The following is a 17,147-nucleotide window of genomic DNA, read 5'->3' as shown; positions in this document are numbered from 1 at the left end:
TATGCATTTCATTCAGTTACAAAATTTAGGCTGAACGTTGAATAAAGTGTGAAGGTTTGGGACTGAGGTGAGAATCATGCAGCCCTCCAGAGGTGATTGGGCTATAGTTTTGAAGATTCTTCATTGGCTATGCTGTCTAGAGCTCATGGGACACATGATACAATATGCCCCCATATTCACAGGGGATACATTCCCAGATGTATTGTGGAAACAGAAAATGGTGGATATTAGCAAACCCTATTAAAATGAATGACCTCTTGTGGAAGTTCACCATAGATTCATGCTGGAGGCCCTAGAGATTCCTAGAGAGACCTCTTTCTAGGTCCTCCAGCATGGCTGTACGATCAACTTCCTCTGGAAGCATGCCATAGAATCATGAGGACCTAGAAAATGAATATAGAGAATATATTATTTTAGACAGGGGTACGTGGAACCATGGATACCGGGGTCCTACAGTATTTATTCTGGCATATGGAATTCTGTAGAAGCCTTCACAGAATGGCAGGGCTTTCTTTGAGTGGGTATTTGAAAGAAGGGTGAGAGAAGCATTTCCTGCCCTTTGTTCTTTCAGCTTCTACCCATAGTCAGATTTATTGTTATTCTAACCATGAGCAGATGTTTCCAAGGATGAGTTTTAGTGGTGCTGTATAGGTGTGAGGTGTGTGTATGCCTTCACTTTAGACAGCAACTCTGCAGACGGACATACAGCTCCTTGTACTAGGTCAGACCCGTGAGCAATCAGGACTGAAAGTTACACCTAAATAGGAATTACAGTAGTTATAGTCCCAAGTACCTTTCAAGTAATAAGTTACTGTTATAGTTAACAACTTTTATCTTCCCCATTTTGCAAAAATAACTAAATATAGATACCTGTAGTTATAGAGCCAGTGTGGTGTAGTGTTTGAGTGTTGGGTTATGATACTGGGAGACCAGGGTTTGCATCCCAGCTCAGGCATGGAAACCCACTGGGTGGCCTTGGGCAAGTCACACTCTCCCAGCCTCAGAGAATGGCAGTGGCAAACTCCCTCTGAAGAAACGTACCAAGAAGAAACCCTGTGATAGGGTTGCCATAAGTCGGAAACAACTTGAAGGCACACAACAACAACAAAATAGTTACTTGAGGGACATTTGAATGTTTTGCATTCAGGAGCACAAGCCTGTACCTGAACCTGGTGGTACTGTTTCTCCTCCATTTAGTGAGGCTGCAGCCTATAAATATGCAAGTTACTAAATATTATTTGTCATATCATAGAGCAAATGATGTTATTTCTTATCAAATTACAACAGTTAGATTTCATTAAGTAGGGAGTCAGTTACAACTAAATAGTTGTTCGTACCTTGTTTTTTCCAAGCTGTGGCATCAGCCAAGGCAAGGAGTATCATCACTGGAAAATAAAGAGCCAGGACTTTTCAAAGAGGTTATCTCTTATTCTCACTAGGATAAGAAACATATGTCAAGCTGTATTACTTCATATCCAAGTGGAAATTCGCCATGACTGGATGATTTTTGCCATTCCCTCCCTTACATTTTTTTTTTAAATCAAACGTTTAGACATCAGGAAGAAGAGTTCCTGTCCTTCCTGTCCTTCCTGTCCTAAGGCACATTACATTTTCTGATTCAAGACATTTTCTGAAGTAGGGATGTTGAAGTCTGCCTGTTTGTGTTACAGGTGTATTCCTTTCATCCCATTTTTGTAATATGCTTTAAAACTATGGTTTCTATTCAAATTGTAATTTTTTTTGCCAGAAACACCTCTTTGTAGGCATTTACCTATATAATGCACATTTTGATGTGCACTGACCACTAAAATAAGCATTTTTGTGTACATTTTTGAGCCAAGAATTACCTCACAAGATCTGGATAACTGTACAGTCCAAAGGAAGCCTGCATATCAGTTTGTGTTTTAATTTGGGACATGGAAGGGATCAGTTCACTAAAAAATATAGGTAGAACAAACTTCACCAGCATCCCTCTTCTGAAGTGGGAGAAACCCAGTTTCAAGGAATGAGGCTTCAATTTGAGCTAAAAAGCAATTTTTTTTAATTCTGTGTCACCTTTGTGCAGGTGACTCTGAACAAAAGTCCACCATGATGACCAAATTCCCATTTCATACTTAAAACAATGTAGTAGTAATTTCCCTTTTTAGGGGGTAGGGTGATCCTTCAAATCCTAGTTTTAGGAGTGGATAGCAAGGAAATGGTTACATTTACCATCCTCTTCAACATGCTACTGGACTACCAGTCCTAAGATTTGGAAAATGGGACAGACACAGTGGTAGTTACACCAGCATCAAACCAATATTACTTAATAATGTATTAAGTCTTCAACTGCTGCATAGGCATGCTTCCTCCATATGTGAGTTTAAGCCAAGAGGTGTCTGTTCTACAGAAAATAATCAACCAGGCAGCCCTTCTCTTTATTTAAGTCTAGATGAGATTTGTATAAATATAGGAAAGAAATTCTCTGCCATTGAAAAATGAGTAAAAGGAAAAATTTCAGCTCCTGAATTTAATATTTAGTGGGAAAGGCTAAGTAAGAAGACATCTTTTTCTTCAGTAGACTGTATGAAGGCACAATGTGCCTGTCCTATACTGAATGCCTCAGCAACTAGGCTTTCCTAGTTAACAAAAATATTTTTAAAAAAAGTATGCTGCAGTATATTTACAAGTAGGAACACTCCTTTTTTTAAGAGGAAAAATTATGCATCCCAGCTTAGACATATAATGATGGGGGAAAGCTTTACTGTTAAATGTCTGTGTTCATCAGTTAATAGAGAACCAGCATTGTGTAGTAGCTTGTGTGCTGGACTAGGGACTTTATCACATGGGGGAAATCAGGGGTAGTTTTCACGGGATTGTCGTGTGATCACAGCAAAGATTTTTCCACAATGTCACGATTAGAGAGGACTTATCCTGGGAAGAACCAGGGATGCTTCATCAACAAACCATTCATGGGGAAATCCATAGTGTAATGTAGCCATAGTATAATGTCTCTTGAGAAATTGTTTCTATCTCAAAGCACATTTTGATGCTAACAATGAACAGTGTGATGTGCTACACATGGATATCCAGCATTTGGTCACTCTAGCTAGGATGTCTCAGGCTTTCAATACAGCATCCAAATTGTCTTATCTGTCTTTTTCCAATACATATCACTCAATGCTAGAAGAAGCATAGCTAACTTTTTTGTGACTCAGGTTGGACTAGTATGAGAGAGAACCACCCTAGTTTACCTTCTGGCTTATCATGCTTTGCTTTTCAATACAAGGAGCCCTGGTGGTGCAGTGGTTAAATGCGGTACTACAGCCACAAGATTGTGAGTTCAATCTCAGGGGTTCCAAGGTTGACTCAGTCTTCCATCCTTTTGTAGTTCAGTAAAATGAGTACCCAGCTTCTTGGGCACAATTGGCTTACAGATTGTAAACCACTTAGACAGTGCTGAGTTCTAAGAAGCTTTATAGAAATGTAAATGCTATTGCTAATACAATGGGACCTTGTTATCCGCTGGGGTTTGGTTCCAGGATCCCCCATGGATAACAAAATCCATGGGTGTTCAAGTCCCATTAAATATAATGGCAGAGCAAAATGGTGTCCCTTATATAAAATGGAAAATCAAGGTTTGCTATTTGGAATTTATACTTTTTTGGAATATTTTCAAGCCGTGGATGCTTGAATCTGTGGATTTAAAGATCCGTGGATAAGGAGGGCCGACAGTATATTTATAGATAGTTATGTCATCATATGATTACATCTGAGAAACAAACAGATGGCTGCTGAGCTTGGGATGATTACCTAAATGCAGTTACATTTATTTGATTGCCTGGTATATGTCTCTCTCTGGCTTTGCTTCGCGAACGAAGATTCAGGAAGGACTCATCCCGTGCTTTGTACAAGCGCGTTGGTGACTAAAAAGGCTAATTCGGGATAAACAGGTCTGGTTGCAGAAAGCACAGCAGAAAGTCTCCTTGGGTGATGTTTCCAGGTTGCGGTTCTTTCTGCGTTGTCGTTTCTCTTCGAGGCTCGTTCGGCGTGAGCTTTCGAAGAAGGCTGCAGCGTCATGGATAGTGCGTCTCCATGCCTCCCAATGCAAGGCCAGGGAGGACCATTGTTGGTGATCTATCTGGCCAGGCCTGAGATGTTGTTTCAGGGAGTCCTTGTATCTCTTCTTTGGGGAGCCCCTCTTACGCTGACCCATGGCGAGTTCACCGTAGAATACTATTTTGGGGAGGCGATGGTATGTACCCCTTCTCCTATCCTCATACCTTTTGTCTAGCACCTGTCTCTCCCCTGTTCTGTTACACATGAAGCACCCATTATGACAGATGGGTGGGAATGGTGAGAATCAAAAAGTTTTTTGTGAATCACAGAGATTGTAAAGAATAAAAAAATAGTGCAGGGAAATGCTTCACCTCCTCACTTCTTTTTGATAATTTTAAAGGACTAAAGCAAATTTCTGGATTGCAGTTGAAACTGACAAATGTGATTTTAAATATTGGGAAGGAGGAAGAGAATACCATTTTTTAGGGGAAGAAAGGCCAGTATCTACATTTTTGAGGGGGCAGAGGTAGTATGTGGAGGATTTTGACATGCTAATGGGTAGGACTGGAGAAAAAGGGTATGGGGGGGTGAAAGAAGAATTGAAAATCACACACTCAAAATGCTTGAGTTATTCAACAGAAGCCTTGATATAGAATTCAGGGCAAAAATGGCCAAACAAAATATGTGATGCTTGACCACACTTTTTGATGAGGTCTTGCTGCTTCTCAGCCCTTTCTTTCCCTTGGCAGTGCTTGAGGTCAAAGGAGGTGTGATGGAATGTTTCCCTACAACATTCACGATTTGGCTGGGCTGTAGGATATTGAATACCTTGCATGCTTTTTCTCTCTGCAGGGATTTCCCTTAGCTTTCAAAGTTAAAGTGAAAATGTCAGATCAAAGGGAATCTGCTGCCAAGTTTCTGCTATGTAAATTTATACTTTATAAATTCATGGCCTCTTCAGCTTTCCCAGAAACCCCCAAAGCAGCTTACAATGCCCATTTCACAAACAGCACAAGAAAAACCAGACAAACTGCAAACATCAGCGTAATCTGCCTCCTCTTATAGTTTCATTAAAGCACACATTATTTGCACAGGATTAAGATAATGCAGATTCCTTTCTTTCTTTGTTGAACTTTTTAGCTGCTTTGGTGTTGTGTCAGGAGTAAGAGGGCTGAAGTGAAAACTGGCCATAAAACATAGATTTTAATTGGTTTCTGACCTTTGGTCCAAATGGAGAGTAGTACAGACACATATAAAGCAAGAGTGTCTGCCTTTGTATGTCGTTTTGTGAGCATGTGCAACTCAGGCTTAATCTTTCGTATTGTAATGGGATGTTGAAAGGGAGAAGCAATAAGAAATCTGGGAATATAATTAAGACAAATGCAAATTGCAAAGGGCAGCCTCATTCTGCCTTTCTCCAAAACACCTTTTGGAGCTTCTGTGCCAAAGAGGATTCCCTCCCCCCTGTATCTCCTCCCCTCCCCTCCCCGGAGCATGTCTGTGTGTGCACTTGTGGAAATGACAGTTTTGAGCATACTCAGAAAAGGTATTTATAACCAGGCAATGAGGATTTGTTTGTCTCCTTTTGCTAGCCAAATTCGCATTGGACCCACTTTAATCTGCTTTTAACCCTTTGTTGTGCTCTGTGTGTGATAACCAATAGCAAATGGGATTGCTTTTCTGAGATGCCACCACTTTAACCATTTGGGGGATGGGAGCACATAATGCCAGCATTCTTGGGAGCTGCTACATGAAGGTGCACAGAGTGACTAGACACTTCACTGCTGCCAGCTCTTTCCCAAATAGCCAGGCTGAAGTTCTTGGATGGAAGATAGAGCTGCTGTTCTTCTGTTAATTGAACAGAGGTAAAGAGAAGCTGCTCTGACAGTTCCCCAAAAATTTCTCTTCTTGGGCTCCAGCCCTTTTCTCAGTGCACTAACAGGCTCTACAGACTGGCATCCCAAACCCTTACTCCATCTGTACGCCAGCATGATGCCATACACCCCACCACATGGCAGGCAGCATCATGGCGCTACTCGGGCGCTGTGTCCAGATGACGGAGTGCCAAAGGAGTGCCGAAAAGCTGTGGTGCCGGCAGCTATGGCACAAAAAGGCCAGATTGGGACTGCAGTGTGTGGTTGCTAAAGCCCCAATCTGGCAAAGAAAGAGGTGGCAGCAACCTTTTCCAGGATTGCTAGCTTACTTTGTTTCTTGTCCTCTGTGTTCTGCCAAGCCATGTTCTGCATGAGTAGTGTGAAACTCTCTCTCTCTCTCTCTGTGTGTGTGTGTGTGTGTGTGTGTGTGTGTGTGTGTGTATGAAAGAGAGAGTGAACTGAGTGGGTGACCCCTCCCATTGCTGGCATGTGGCCTCCAACAGGTTTCCACAGAGTTACTGCCTCCCTCAAGTGAGGAAAGGTTCCCCACACCTCTGCCTTTGTATCTGAGCTTAATTATGTGTAAGGAAAATAACAGTGTATCATTTCACTTATTTACTTGTGCTTCCATTTTGCCTCCTTTTCCTCTGTTGTCTCCTCGGATTGAATTACAGACTGCAAGTCCTCTGAATAGAGAATTGGCCCTTTGTATTCGGCGCATTTTAAAATACTATGAACATTGATTCTGGTTTGTAAATAAAAAGAACATCAGTAACAATGTTGTGAGAAGCTAGTGTTTGCCACCTTTGGAGGTTGTTCGGCATCCACTGTGATGCTAGTTGCTTATTCACAAGCTGGTGCAAAGTTTGTGTTAGAGCTAATTCATATGGTTTTCCTTCTGCCAAGACAGCTCCTTTTGGACTGTTGAACCTTCCTGTTGTGTTGGTAAATCTGTGTGTGGAAGTGATGGGTGCCTTGACAGCCTCCAAGAATTGTTTTACTCTTTCTCAGGGCCACAGACAGCAACTGTGTGATTCATCTGACTATAATGATGGTGTATAGTAGACAACCTCATAGATGTGGCTCCCATTCTGCACAGACAGTGTCCAGGTGTACATATATTCTAACATAAGGACAAAGATGCTATTTCTCCTGGTGGAACAGAATGCTTGGTCCTTATGATAGAATTCGTGTAGACCTGGACATTATCTGTGCAGGATGGGAGCCACGTCTGTATGGTTGGATGCTATACTATATTATAGAATGCTTCACTGGCATTGCATTCCAGATCATCCAGCACATGCCTTCTGGCAGAAGTCCGCTCTTTTCAGTTCATTTTATCTTTTCAATGTCTCAGGGCCAAGGCAGTATGAGAAGACTTGAGAAACTGGCTTAAGAAAGTGCCTGTCTAAAAGTCACAGACAGTTTCTCAGATCACTCTTCCTGTAGTGTCTAGGTACTGAGAACTCTTGAAGAAGCTGGTCAGTGGCAGGTGATGGCTATCTCATGGCAGCATAAAAGGGCAGCCAGGGATTATCTATACTGTTTCTCACTGTTGCTGCTTTTCTCCTTGTGCAGGGTTGTCTTGGATAGCTCCCTGAATGAGCACCAAAATTGATGTGTAATGATTCATGTAATGATTCTATGCATGAGTGGTTTGACACTATGGACTCTTAACCTAATGTTTAAACTGTCTCTATTATATATTATGATTATAAGTTGCATTAGCATTATTATTAAAACAGCTAGCATTTGAAAATAGGCTATAAACAATCAACAAAATGGGAATTGTGGTAGGCCTCTTGAACGGGTGTTGTTGGTGGATACCTCAGTTGCAAGAGGTCATAATATTGAGCATAACCTCATTGAAGATGGGTTTGTTAGTATCAGTGGGTAGTAGCCCATGTGACCAAGTAGCCCTTTATTGGGCTGGCAATTTTAGAAAGACAGCCATAGATGTTGGAAGAAGTTGCCTTGATAGTGAATTGTGACAATGACTACAAAGAATTCTTGAACATTGTGCAGCAGCCTTTTTTTACAAAGTATGTTGCACTTACTTCATATTACAATTCATTTGGGGGTTGAATTCAGCTGACTGCAAACTGGGGAACATGGCACAAAAGTCTTGTATATATTACAAGATTCATGGGTATCCCTGTTTCATGCTAATAAATAATCTACACCTGTGTTGTATGATAATTGACTTTGTATTCAAGAGGAGTGGTGATTGGTTAGGAATTTTGATAGTCTGACCAATTTAAGAAATGTCAAGATGGACAATTTGCTGAACAATGTTTTCAGGAGAGAGAGAGAGAGAGATTTCTGTTCAGGAGTTTCACTTTTTAAGGAGAGCCAGCATGATGTAGTGATTTGAAGTATTGGACAGTGACTCTGGAGGGTCCAGTTTTGAATCTCCACTTTGCCGTGGAAACCCACTGGGAGATCTTGGGTAACTCATATACCCTCTCAGTCTCAGAGGAAGGCAATGCTAAACCCCCTCTGAACTAATTTTGGCAAGAAAACCCCATTACTCTCTCCCAACCTAGCCTATGGCAGCATTCCTTGAGAAAAGGAACCAAACTTTTGTGTAGAAAAATGGCAATACATTTCTATACTGCTTACTGATGCATTTAAGTACTCCCTAAGTGGTTTATAATTTGTAAGCTAATTGCTCCCAACAAGCTGGGTACTTATTTTAGCAACCTATAGAAGGATGCTAGGCTGAGTCAACCCTGGAGCCCTCCTGGGATCAAACTCACAACCTTGTGGCTGTGAATGGCTGCAGTACTGGCATTTAACCACTGTGCTACCAGGGTGCCTTCAAAAATGATAATACAGTGGTACCTCGGGATACGAAATACCCAGGTTACGAAATTTTCGGGATACGAAAAAATCCCATTGGAAATAATTGTTCCGGGTTACGAATGTTTTTTCGGGTTACGAAGAAAATTTTTGGTGCTTTTCGGCGCTTTTTCGCACGAAACGCGGCTTTTCCCCATTAGCGCCTATGGCAATTCGGCTTACGAAGGCTTTTCGGGTTACGAAAGCGGCCGCGGAACGAATTAATTTCGTAACCCGAGGCACCACTGTATAAAAAGAGAAATTACCACTTGTGGGTGAGCATCATATGTCTGAGAGGAGCACGCTTTTTCTATTTTAATATATTTGCTCCCAGTTCTAATGTATGTGGGCATGGAATCATATATTATATATTAATATATTACAATATATACGGAGATATAGATATAGATAGATATACTGTAGATACATATTAGTGCTATAATAGATCTAGGGATGCTTTTTTTCATCAGGAGCACTGAAAAATGCAGCATTGAATACCAAATGCAGAATCCAGCTTCCTGATAATTTCAGCTCTTTACCCTTTTAAAGTGACTCTCAGTCTTAATATAACAGTGATGTGCTAGAAGTGTGTATATAATATTTGCTGACATTTTAGGGAGGCACTTGAATGGGGTTCCTACTTTTAAGGATAGCTGAAATACCCTAAAGGCATCAGATTTAATCTGATCTTGGAAGCTAAGCAGGATCAGCCCTGATTAGTAGTTGGATGGGAGAACACCAATGAATACCAGGTGTTGTAGGCTATATTTTAGAGAAGAGAAATGGCAAACCATTTCTGAGTATTCCTTGCCTAAGAAATTCCTATGAAATTAATAGGGTCACTATAAGTCAACAGGCAACCTGAAGGCACGTACACACAAAAATACCCCTTTGCTTTCCTTCTTGAATATACATACATAGTAGTAGAATAAATTACTGTATGCAAGATACAAATCAAACCAATTCCATTTGCAAAGTGTCTACAGATATTTTGTGCTCTATATTGTATGAATTACTCCTCTGTTGCATTGCTGTGTATAAAGATGCTTAGCTTTGTGTCACATGTATCTTAATGCTAACCCAAATGCAGTGAACTGTGCTTCTAGGACAAGAGTTCAAACAAAGGATTTTAACAAGTTTGAAATTCTTATTAACTGAAAGAATGATGGTGGGGGTGTAAACCATAACATGTTTTCTATTTTCGTCTGTTCATGCATTTCTGCATGGCTGCATATTGGCCCCATTGCCCCAGTCTGCCACTTTTAGTTTCCTGTAACTGTTATGATGAGGCCAGAGCTTCTTGCTTCAGTTCCTGTGTCTCGCCACAGTGTTTCTGTGTGTACTAAACTGTGATGCCTGGACGCAAGCCCTTGTTAATAATTATTTGCAATTAATTCTGTTTTGCAGTATTAAAGGCACATCTAATTTAAATTAATGAGGGATAACACCACTTCTTTTGCCGTATAACTCCAGATATACATATATACAGATATATAAAGTTCCACACTATAGGCCAGTGACATTGTTTTCTTTTTAAAGTAACTGAAAGAAACAGTTATATTTTATAAACAGGAAGTAAAGAATTACTTTGTAAAAAAAATAATTACAGAGATAACTAACAGGTCTGGAGATCTATGATTCCATGATAAAGCCTGGCTCTGTTATGGTTCTTTAGCAGCAGTAGGATGAGGATGGTACTGACAAGTAGGGGACAAAAGAGACCTGCCACTCATGGAGAGTATTCCACATGATGTAGGAGAAGATCTAAAGTTAAATACCGAGCAGCTACAGAGAGGAATAGGAGGGTGAAAATAGTGAAGCTCCCCTACATCCACTAGCATTGTAATCCACTAGCATTGTAATCTTCCTAGACAAGGAGCAGAAAGGGGACAAATCCTTGTGTTTGCTATTGACTCCCTTCCTAAGAATCTAATTTTGGTTTTTCTGGCAATGTAATCTGTCTGCTGGAATCTGTCTCCCTTCCTGAGCTTTCTGGCTGTTTAAGATCAAAAGCTTTCTTGCTGTTGGCTTGTTGGAAAGTTTCTTGAAGATTTGTGATTATTAACATCTTGTTTCTTAACCTCTTCCTTGCAGTATCCATAATGGAGTAATAGCTGTATTCCAACGCAAAGGACTTGCAGAACATGAACTTTACAATCTCAATGAAGGTGTCAGGTAAGTAATATTATCCTAGGTGCTGAAACTATTTGATAGCCCCATTGAAGTTCAGAACCAACCATGGAGCAGATCTGCCTTCCCCAGACATGGCAACCACGAACCACCACTGCTTTTGCAAGTGCCATTGGTGTAAATCAGGACTGAGCAACACAGCACCCACAGGCCACATGCAACTTTCCTTGCCTGTTGTTGTGGCTTTTCATCACAATTTGTCAGTGCAGCACAGTGGTAAACAATACCCGTTTTTTCTATTACGACAAGTGAAACACACTTTCAGACCACAGTTTTCCTTTAGAATAAGGCACGCATCCCCTAGATGCCACATTTTAATGAGAAGATGCATTTTAAAAGCCGTTGTGTGGCTATGTGCACTTCTGCCATGAAACAACAGCAGCAGACAGCTAGTACTATCTATAAAGTGATGTTTGGGTGATTTGCTTTTCGGACATATTGAAGTTGCCCACACTTAGTGTACATGGTAATGCTGTTATTGTACTGTGCCATCACATCATCTGTAACTTGTAGAACCCCTATCTTAGGTTTCTCTTGGCAATATTAATTCAGAGATTTGCCATTGCTTTGCCCTAAGACTGAGAGAGTGTGACTTGTCCAAGGTCACCCAAGGGGTTTCCGTGGCTGAATGGACTCCTCTTGAAGTCCCCGCTGCATCACTCAGACCACCACACCTGCTCAAAATGGTAATGTACAGAAAATGGTAAATGAAAAAGAAGACAACAAAATAGGTTTTTGCCCACAAGGAATTAATATGGCAAGATAGTGTGTGTGCACCCCACCTTCAAGTTGCCTGTTGACTTATGGTGATCCCATTAATTTAATGGGGTTTTCTTAGGCAAGGAATCTTCAGAGGTTGTTTTGCCAGTATCTTCCTCTGAAATACTACCTCTGGCACCTGGTATTTGTTGGCTGTCTCTCATCCAGTTACTAACCAGGGCTGACCCTGCTTAGCCTCCAAGATCAGACTGGGTCTGTTAGAAAAAGCAAAAAACCCTCTTGCTTATGGTTTTGCTTCATTTCACAGTGGTTGTTGCAAACACTAATCCTGTTGGTTGCCTGGATTGTGTTGATACTTAAGATGACAGACCCGCTGCACTATAGTGTGAGGACTAGACTCACCTTATGAGGAGATTATTGGGATATATGGAAGTTCACAGTGTAGTGTAGTGAGGCCTTGTAAAGATTACTACCAGTAGAGTTTTATTCAACCTGGGGAGGCATTGCCATGGCAACTACAAAGTATGTACCATACATAGCTCAAGGTCAGAGAATTTCTATGGCTGGTTGATCTTTATGGGTCAGTTGTTTTGACATCATGTTAATAGCATGTTGTGATCAGATTTAAAAAGGACAATTGCTTTGACATCAGGTTAATAACATGTTGTGTTCAGATTTAAAAAAGGAACAATAAGCAACTTAAATGAACTTGCACTTTTGTTTTGGATAGCAATATTGTCTGCACTGGGCAACATTTTCCCAAAGCATTGGGGTTTATAAAATTGTCCCTTTAGTCTTCTTCACTTGATATAGATTTGAAGGGAGGAGAGAGGTGGCACCATGTCTTGTTCAAAGTGGTGGTGGTTGTGATTGGGAATGGTGAAGTCATTTGAAGGAGCAAGAGACATCCAGTTAGCTAAGTATGGTGTGGAGCAGGAGCAGCAGAGATATAACTAAAGGTTGTTGTGGGGGTGAGGCTGCAGCAACTAGGAATACAATGGATATAAAAGGGGATGGGGGCAGTGAAGGACTACAAGAGGAGACATCACTTTGTCAGAGGCCCAAGAGAAATGCATAACACGTTTTTAAGAAATGACTGAGGTCTGCAAGAGGAGAAAAGTCAGTAGTAGGTAACATGGGAGGAGTCCATAGCATGAGAGATGTTCACTGAAGGGATGGAATAAAAAAGATTTAGCACAACTAAGGAATTGATCAAGCAAGAGTGAACAGCAAAGATTAAGCCATTTTTATTGGCAAATGTTAGGGAGATTGACAAGAACAACATTTGAGAAGACAGATTATTAGTTTCTTCCTAGACATATTGAGTTTGAGATGGTGATGAAGGTGATATATCAAACATACAGGTGGAAATGCATCTGCAGTATAATAACGTAAGCAACAGATACAAGAAGCTAATTCCTTACTGTAAACTACAGTAATATATATGTATATATATCGTACAATCCTATAGTTACATAGCTTTTTTAAACTTCTCTTTGGAATAGGCAGCTACTGAAAACTGAGCTGGGATCCTTCTTTAGTGAATATTTACAGGTTTGTACACTTTTGTCATGTTCAAGCTTTTATTTACTTTTTGCATTGTTACTTGAAGCAGGCTGCTGGACACACTGTTAGCATAATCCAAGGCCTGTTTCTCAATGAAGTCGCCACTCTATGCCTGGATGGCACATTGTCGAATAGCATGGGAGAATGCGCATATTTCAGTGTTCATTCATACATAACATTTTCCTTTTACATAGGACTCTAGGTATAGTGTCCTAGTGTCAAAATAATTGCAAAAGCAACTATGGTTGCTGTCCTATACACAATTAGATCTCTCAGGAATGAGGGCATGTGCTTTGAATTGCACTGTAAATCTTTTCTTCTTCATCATCCATTCAACTCATGTATTCAGCATATCAAAATCCTGGGGAGGGACAGGAGGAGACTTTGCATTTCTAAAATAGTGTTAAAGCAGGAAGGCTAGCAGGAAGTGGAATTGAAATGTACCAGATATGTCAAACTGTCGTGTAGATCATATTTAATGGTTATAACTTACAGTAATCATAGCTCTCCAGTGAAACAAAGAATACATTGTTCAGTTAATAGCATCCAGATATTCAGCAGGATGGTGCTACTATGTTCTCAAATGCCTGTTTATTTTAATGGAGTTTTGGCAGTCTCTGTTCAGCCGTAGAGTTGTTTGAGGGGACAGGACACTGATGGTTGTATGTGGCCTGTGAGCCACTTACCTACCCCACAACTGCTTACCCACCACTCAGGGTAAAGATACAGGGGTCAAAATGAGGACTTAGCGAAATAAGAATTTTGTCCCTTAGATGAATTTTTCCTTCATTCCCCAAGTGTCTACTCTTGCAGAGGCTGAAACACTGAAAATCATTCATATTTGGGGACAAAAGGAAAACTTGATGGTGAGGAAGAATTGTTATTGGGAGCAATGCCCTCATTTTGCTCCCACCCATTGCTACACCCCTGCCACCACTGCTTTTCCAGAGTGAAAGAGGAATACTAGAAATTGTGCTACACCAAATCCTCATCTGTCCTTTTCCAAGCCCTGTGCCCTTCTTCCAAAGAGACCTTTGTATTTTTCCCCCTTTTTTGTGGGGAAATTTCTGAGAATTTCTCTTCGGTGCTCACTTAATTTAACAAAGTGGCTGGGGAGAGTGTGTTCTTTGTTTTGCAAGTTATGTGCCATGCTCCTGTGCTTTGCAGCCTTCCCTAGCTGCTTGAACTTCCCTGTAAGCCTCCTTGAGGACCTAACATCATAACCTCCTCCCTGGAGCTTTTGATTGTGCTCCCTGCTGAGTGCCCAAAAGACAAGCTGCATCTTGTCACTGTCATAATTTTATAAGCAATAAAGACAAAGAAACAATTGCTTTAACAACAGCAAAACAACAACAACAACAAAATCTCGCTGAATTTTCAGGGTTTCACTCAGCTGACAGCAGCACTGGAGAAGTCTGTAGAAGGCAGGAAATAAGGATGATGGACAAGTTGCAAAATAAAGAGCACTAGCATTCACCCCACCCCTCAGCCACCTCCTTGAACTAGGGTAAACAGGGAAGTACCCATGCCCTGTACTCAAAGAAGTTTCTCAAAGTATTGCCACTTCCCACAATTTTGGCACAGTTTTGTTTTCACTTCTTCCTGAATGAATGGTTGAAATGAAATAAACAGAAAAAAATCAACAGTATTAGAGCATATTCTGGCTTACATCCATTTTCTCTTCTTAGCTAGAGTAGACATACTGAATTGTTTGCTGAGTAGTAAATAAACATTTATGTAAATGTTGATGATCCAGTGGGTGTACTCTAGTTGGAACAAACAGTTGATTTAGGCCTCTGCTTGCACACCCCAGAGCATACCCAAGTTCCTCTATCAATATGCAGGGGTTACTTGGCAGACAAGTCAGTTTATGAAGGGTGTGAAAATCAATGAGGATGCAATTTGTAAGTTTGATTCCTCTTAACATATTATAAGAGTATTGCACCGCACAATCCTAGTCTATCTGCATATTGACTGTTTACCAAAGGAAAATGATTAAGCCCTAATACAGTCAATAAGCAGAGTCTAGAATTATACAGTGCTTAAAATGTTAAGACAGGAAATCCTATACAGCAGAAATATGCCAAATATGGCCCAAGTAAAAAGTATGAGCAATTCTCTTTTAATGAATTGCCTTCTTAAAAAAGTTATTCGTGGTTGACATAAAAGATTAATGACTTTAATAGATTCAGGATTACAAGAAAAGAGAAATGAAGTTATTTATGTTACATTTGCAGAATCAGTTGCTCACAAAAGGCATGGTGATCCTCAGGGACAAGATCCGGTTTTATGAAGGTAATCGAGACATCAATTATACCTGCTGAGCCTCATCTAAAAGGACATCAAAATCAAAATGCCTTTTCAACTGGCTTCAGACCAAAACCCATAATAACAGCCAGCTTCTGCCTCAGCAGTCGTTTAATGTTCCTGCTTGCTGAACAAGGAAATGAAATTTGTCTGGCACATCAGCTGAGCAAACTGCAGCCTCCAGGGTGACGGTTTACCTTTTTCTCGAATTATAAAACTCTTTACAATTAAATAGCCACATGAACATTGGTGAAAAACTGCAGAAGGCACTTCACCGAAAATATTATTTTGCTTAGACTACTCTTCTTTCAAATAACTCACAGCCATTTACATGCATTTCTCAAGCAATCTCCCATCCTGGCAGAGCTTGGGGCCAGATCAACCACTTCTGTGGTAGAGCTGCATTATGTGCCTTGACACTGTTCCCTGGGACTTTATGGCGGGTTTCCAAACGTTTGAATTAGCAAGCCTTCCTAAATCTAGTGAGGGACTATAGATCTGTGAAAGCCTACACATACACACACACACACACACACACACACAGCCAACTGGATGGAAAATTGGTATTGTGCATAATTCCCAGCTTGATCCTGGAAGTGGAACTGAATACATACCTCCATTGAAGGGAGGGAAAACAGCCAAAACTGAAATTCTATGGATCAGGTCTCATGCCTGTCGAATAAGATTCCTTCAGACATGATGCATTGATCCCATCATCTCCCCTGCTCCCATTGGAAGTGAACTTCTTGCCACCTCTGGGTTTCTTTTGGGGGTAGGAGAATATAAGGGCTAGTTCAGTTTGCAGTGGATCCTGGTGACTGAGAATGGGAAGTCCAGAATTTGCCAGTTTTTGGTTTACAGGCTGTGCACCTCACCAACTTTTCCTTTCAATTTGCTGGTGACCAGGGAGCTGAGTAGACAAACCAGGAAAGCACGTGTGGATTTAACACCACAGCAAATGGGGTCACATTGACCTGCATTGAAGCTCCTTTGCCTTGGGCTGAGGCTGAATCCACTGGATCCAATCCTGATCCCAGCCTGGGGCTAATGACTCACATCATCCAAACAGGACACCACAAGGCCAAAGGGAGCACTATTCTTTTTGCCCATGTGGACAGACCTTTTGAGTGTTCATATTTGATTGTTTCATCCTCAAAAGTGACAATGAATAATTTCTACAATTTTCTCTCTGCTCTGCACTGTCCTCACCTGATAGTCATACAGCCCAGAGGGATTTGGAAAATTATTCTGCACAGAATGGTGTGTTTTTACACAATAAATATGTTTCCAAGCAGCCATGTGTTTTTCGTGCAACATTTCTGTTTTCTACACAAAAACAAAAACAAAAAAATCCTGAACAACAAATGCCTTGCACAGAAAACATTTATCTTACACAACAAAAATGTTGTGTGTGTGTGTGCGCGCGCGCACGCGCATGCAGGATAACTGTTTTTTTTTTTTTTTTGTTTTTTTGCACAAAATAATGTGTGTCTGTCACATGTATTCCTGTGCAGAGTAATTTCCCAAAACACTTCAGGATGTGTAAATACTAGACAAAATCTGCACAAAAGTCTTACCACTGTATTCCTGATCAAGTTTTCCAAGTTTCAG

The 17,147-nt window shown here is 40.7% G+C and overlaps 1 protein-coding gene across 5 annotated transcripts in view; it reads left to right on the top strand.

Moving 5' to 3' along the window:
* The window catches only part of LOC121930729 (proline-rich protein 5-like), a 181,528-nt gene that overhangs the window by 72,562 nt on the left and 91,819 nt on the right, over nucleotides 1-17,147 (top strand). For all 5 annotated transcript variants that reach the window (XM_042467475.1, XM_042467474.1, XM_042467473.1 and 2 more), the window contains 3 exons: nucleotides 10,848-10,928; nucleotides 13,169-13,217; nucleotides 15,467-15,524. In XM_042467475.1, coding sequence (XP_042323409.1) covers nucleotides 10,848-10,928; nucleotides 13,169-13,217; nucleotides 15,467-15,524 — 188 coding nt within the window. The remainder of the gene's footprint in view (nucleotides 1-10,847; nucleotides 10,929-13,168; nucleotides 13,218-15,466; nucleotides 15,525-17,147) is intronic.

This window comes from Sceloporus undulatus, chromosome 5 (genome assembly GCF_019175285.1).
Source record: "Sceloporus undulatus isolate JIND9_A2432 ecotype Alabama chromosome 5, SceUnd_v1.1, whole genome shotgun sequence".
In the NCBI taxonomy this organism is placed as follows: Eukaryota; Metazoa; Chordata; class Lepidosauria; order Squamata; family Phrynosomatidae; genus Sceloporus; species Sceloporus undulatus.
Note: the sequence above shows the minus strand (reverse complement) of the source record. Positions and strands in the feature narration are given on the sequence as shown.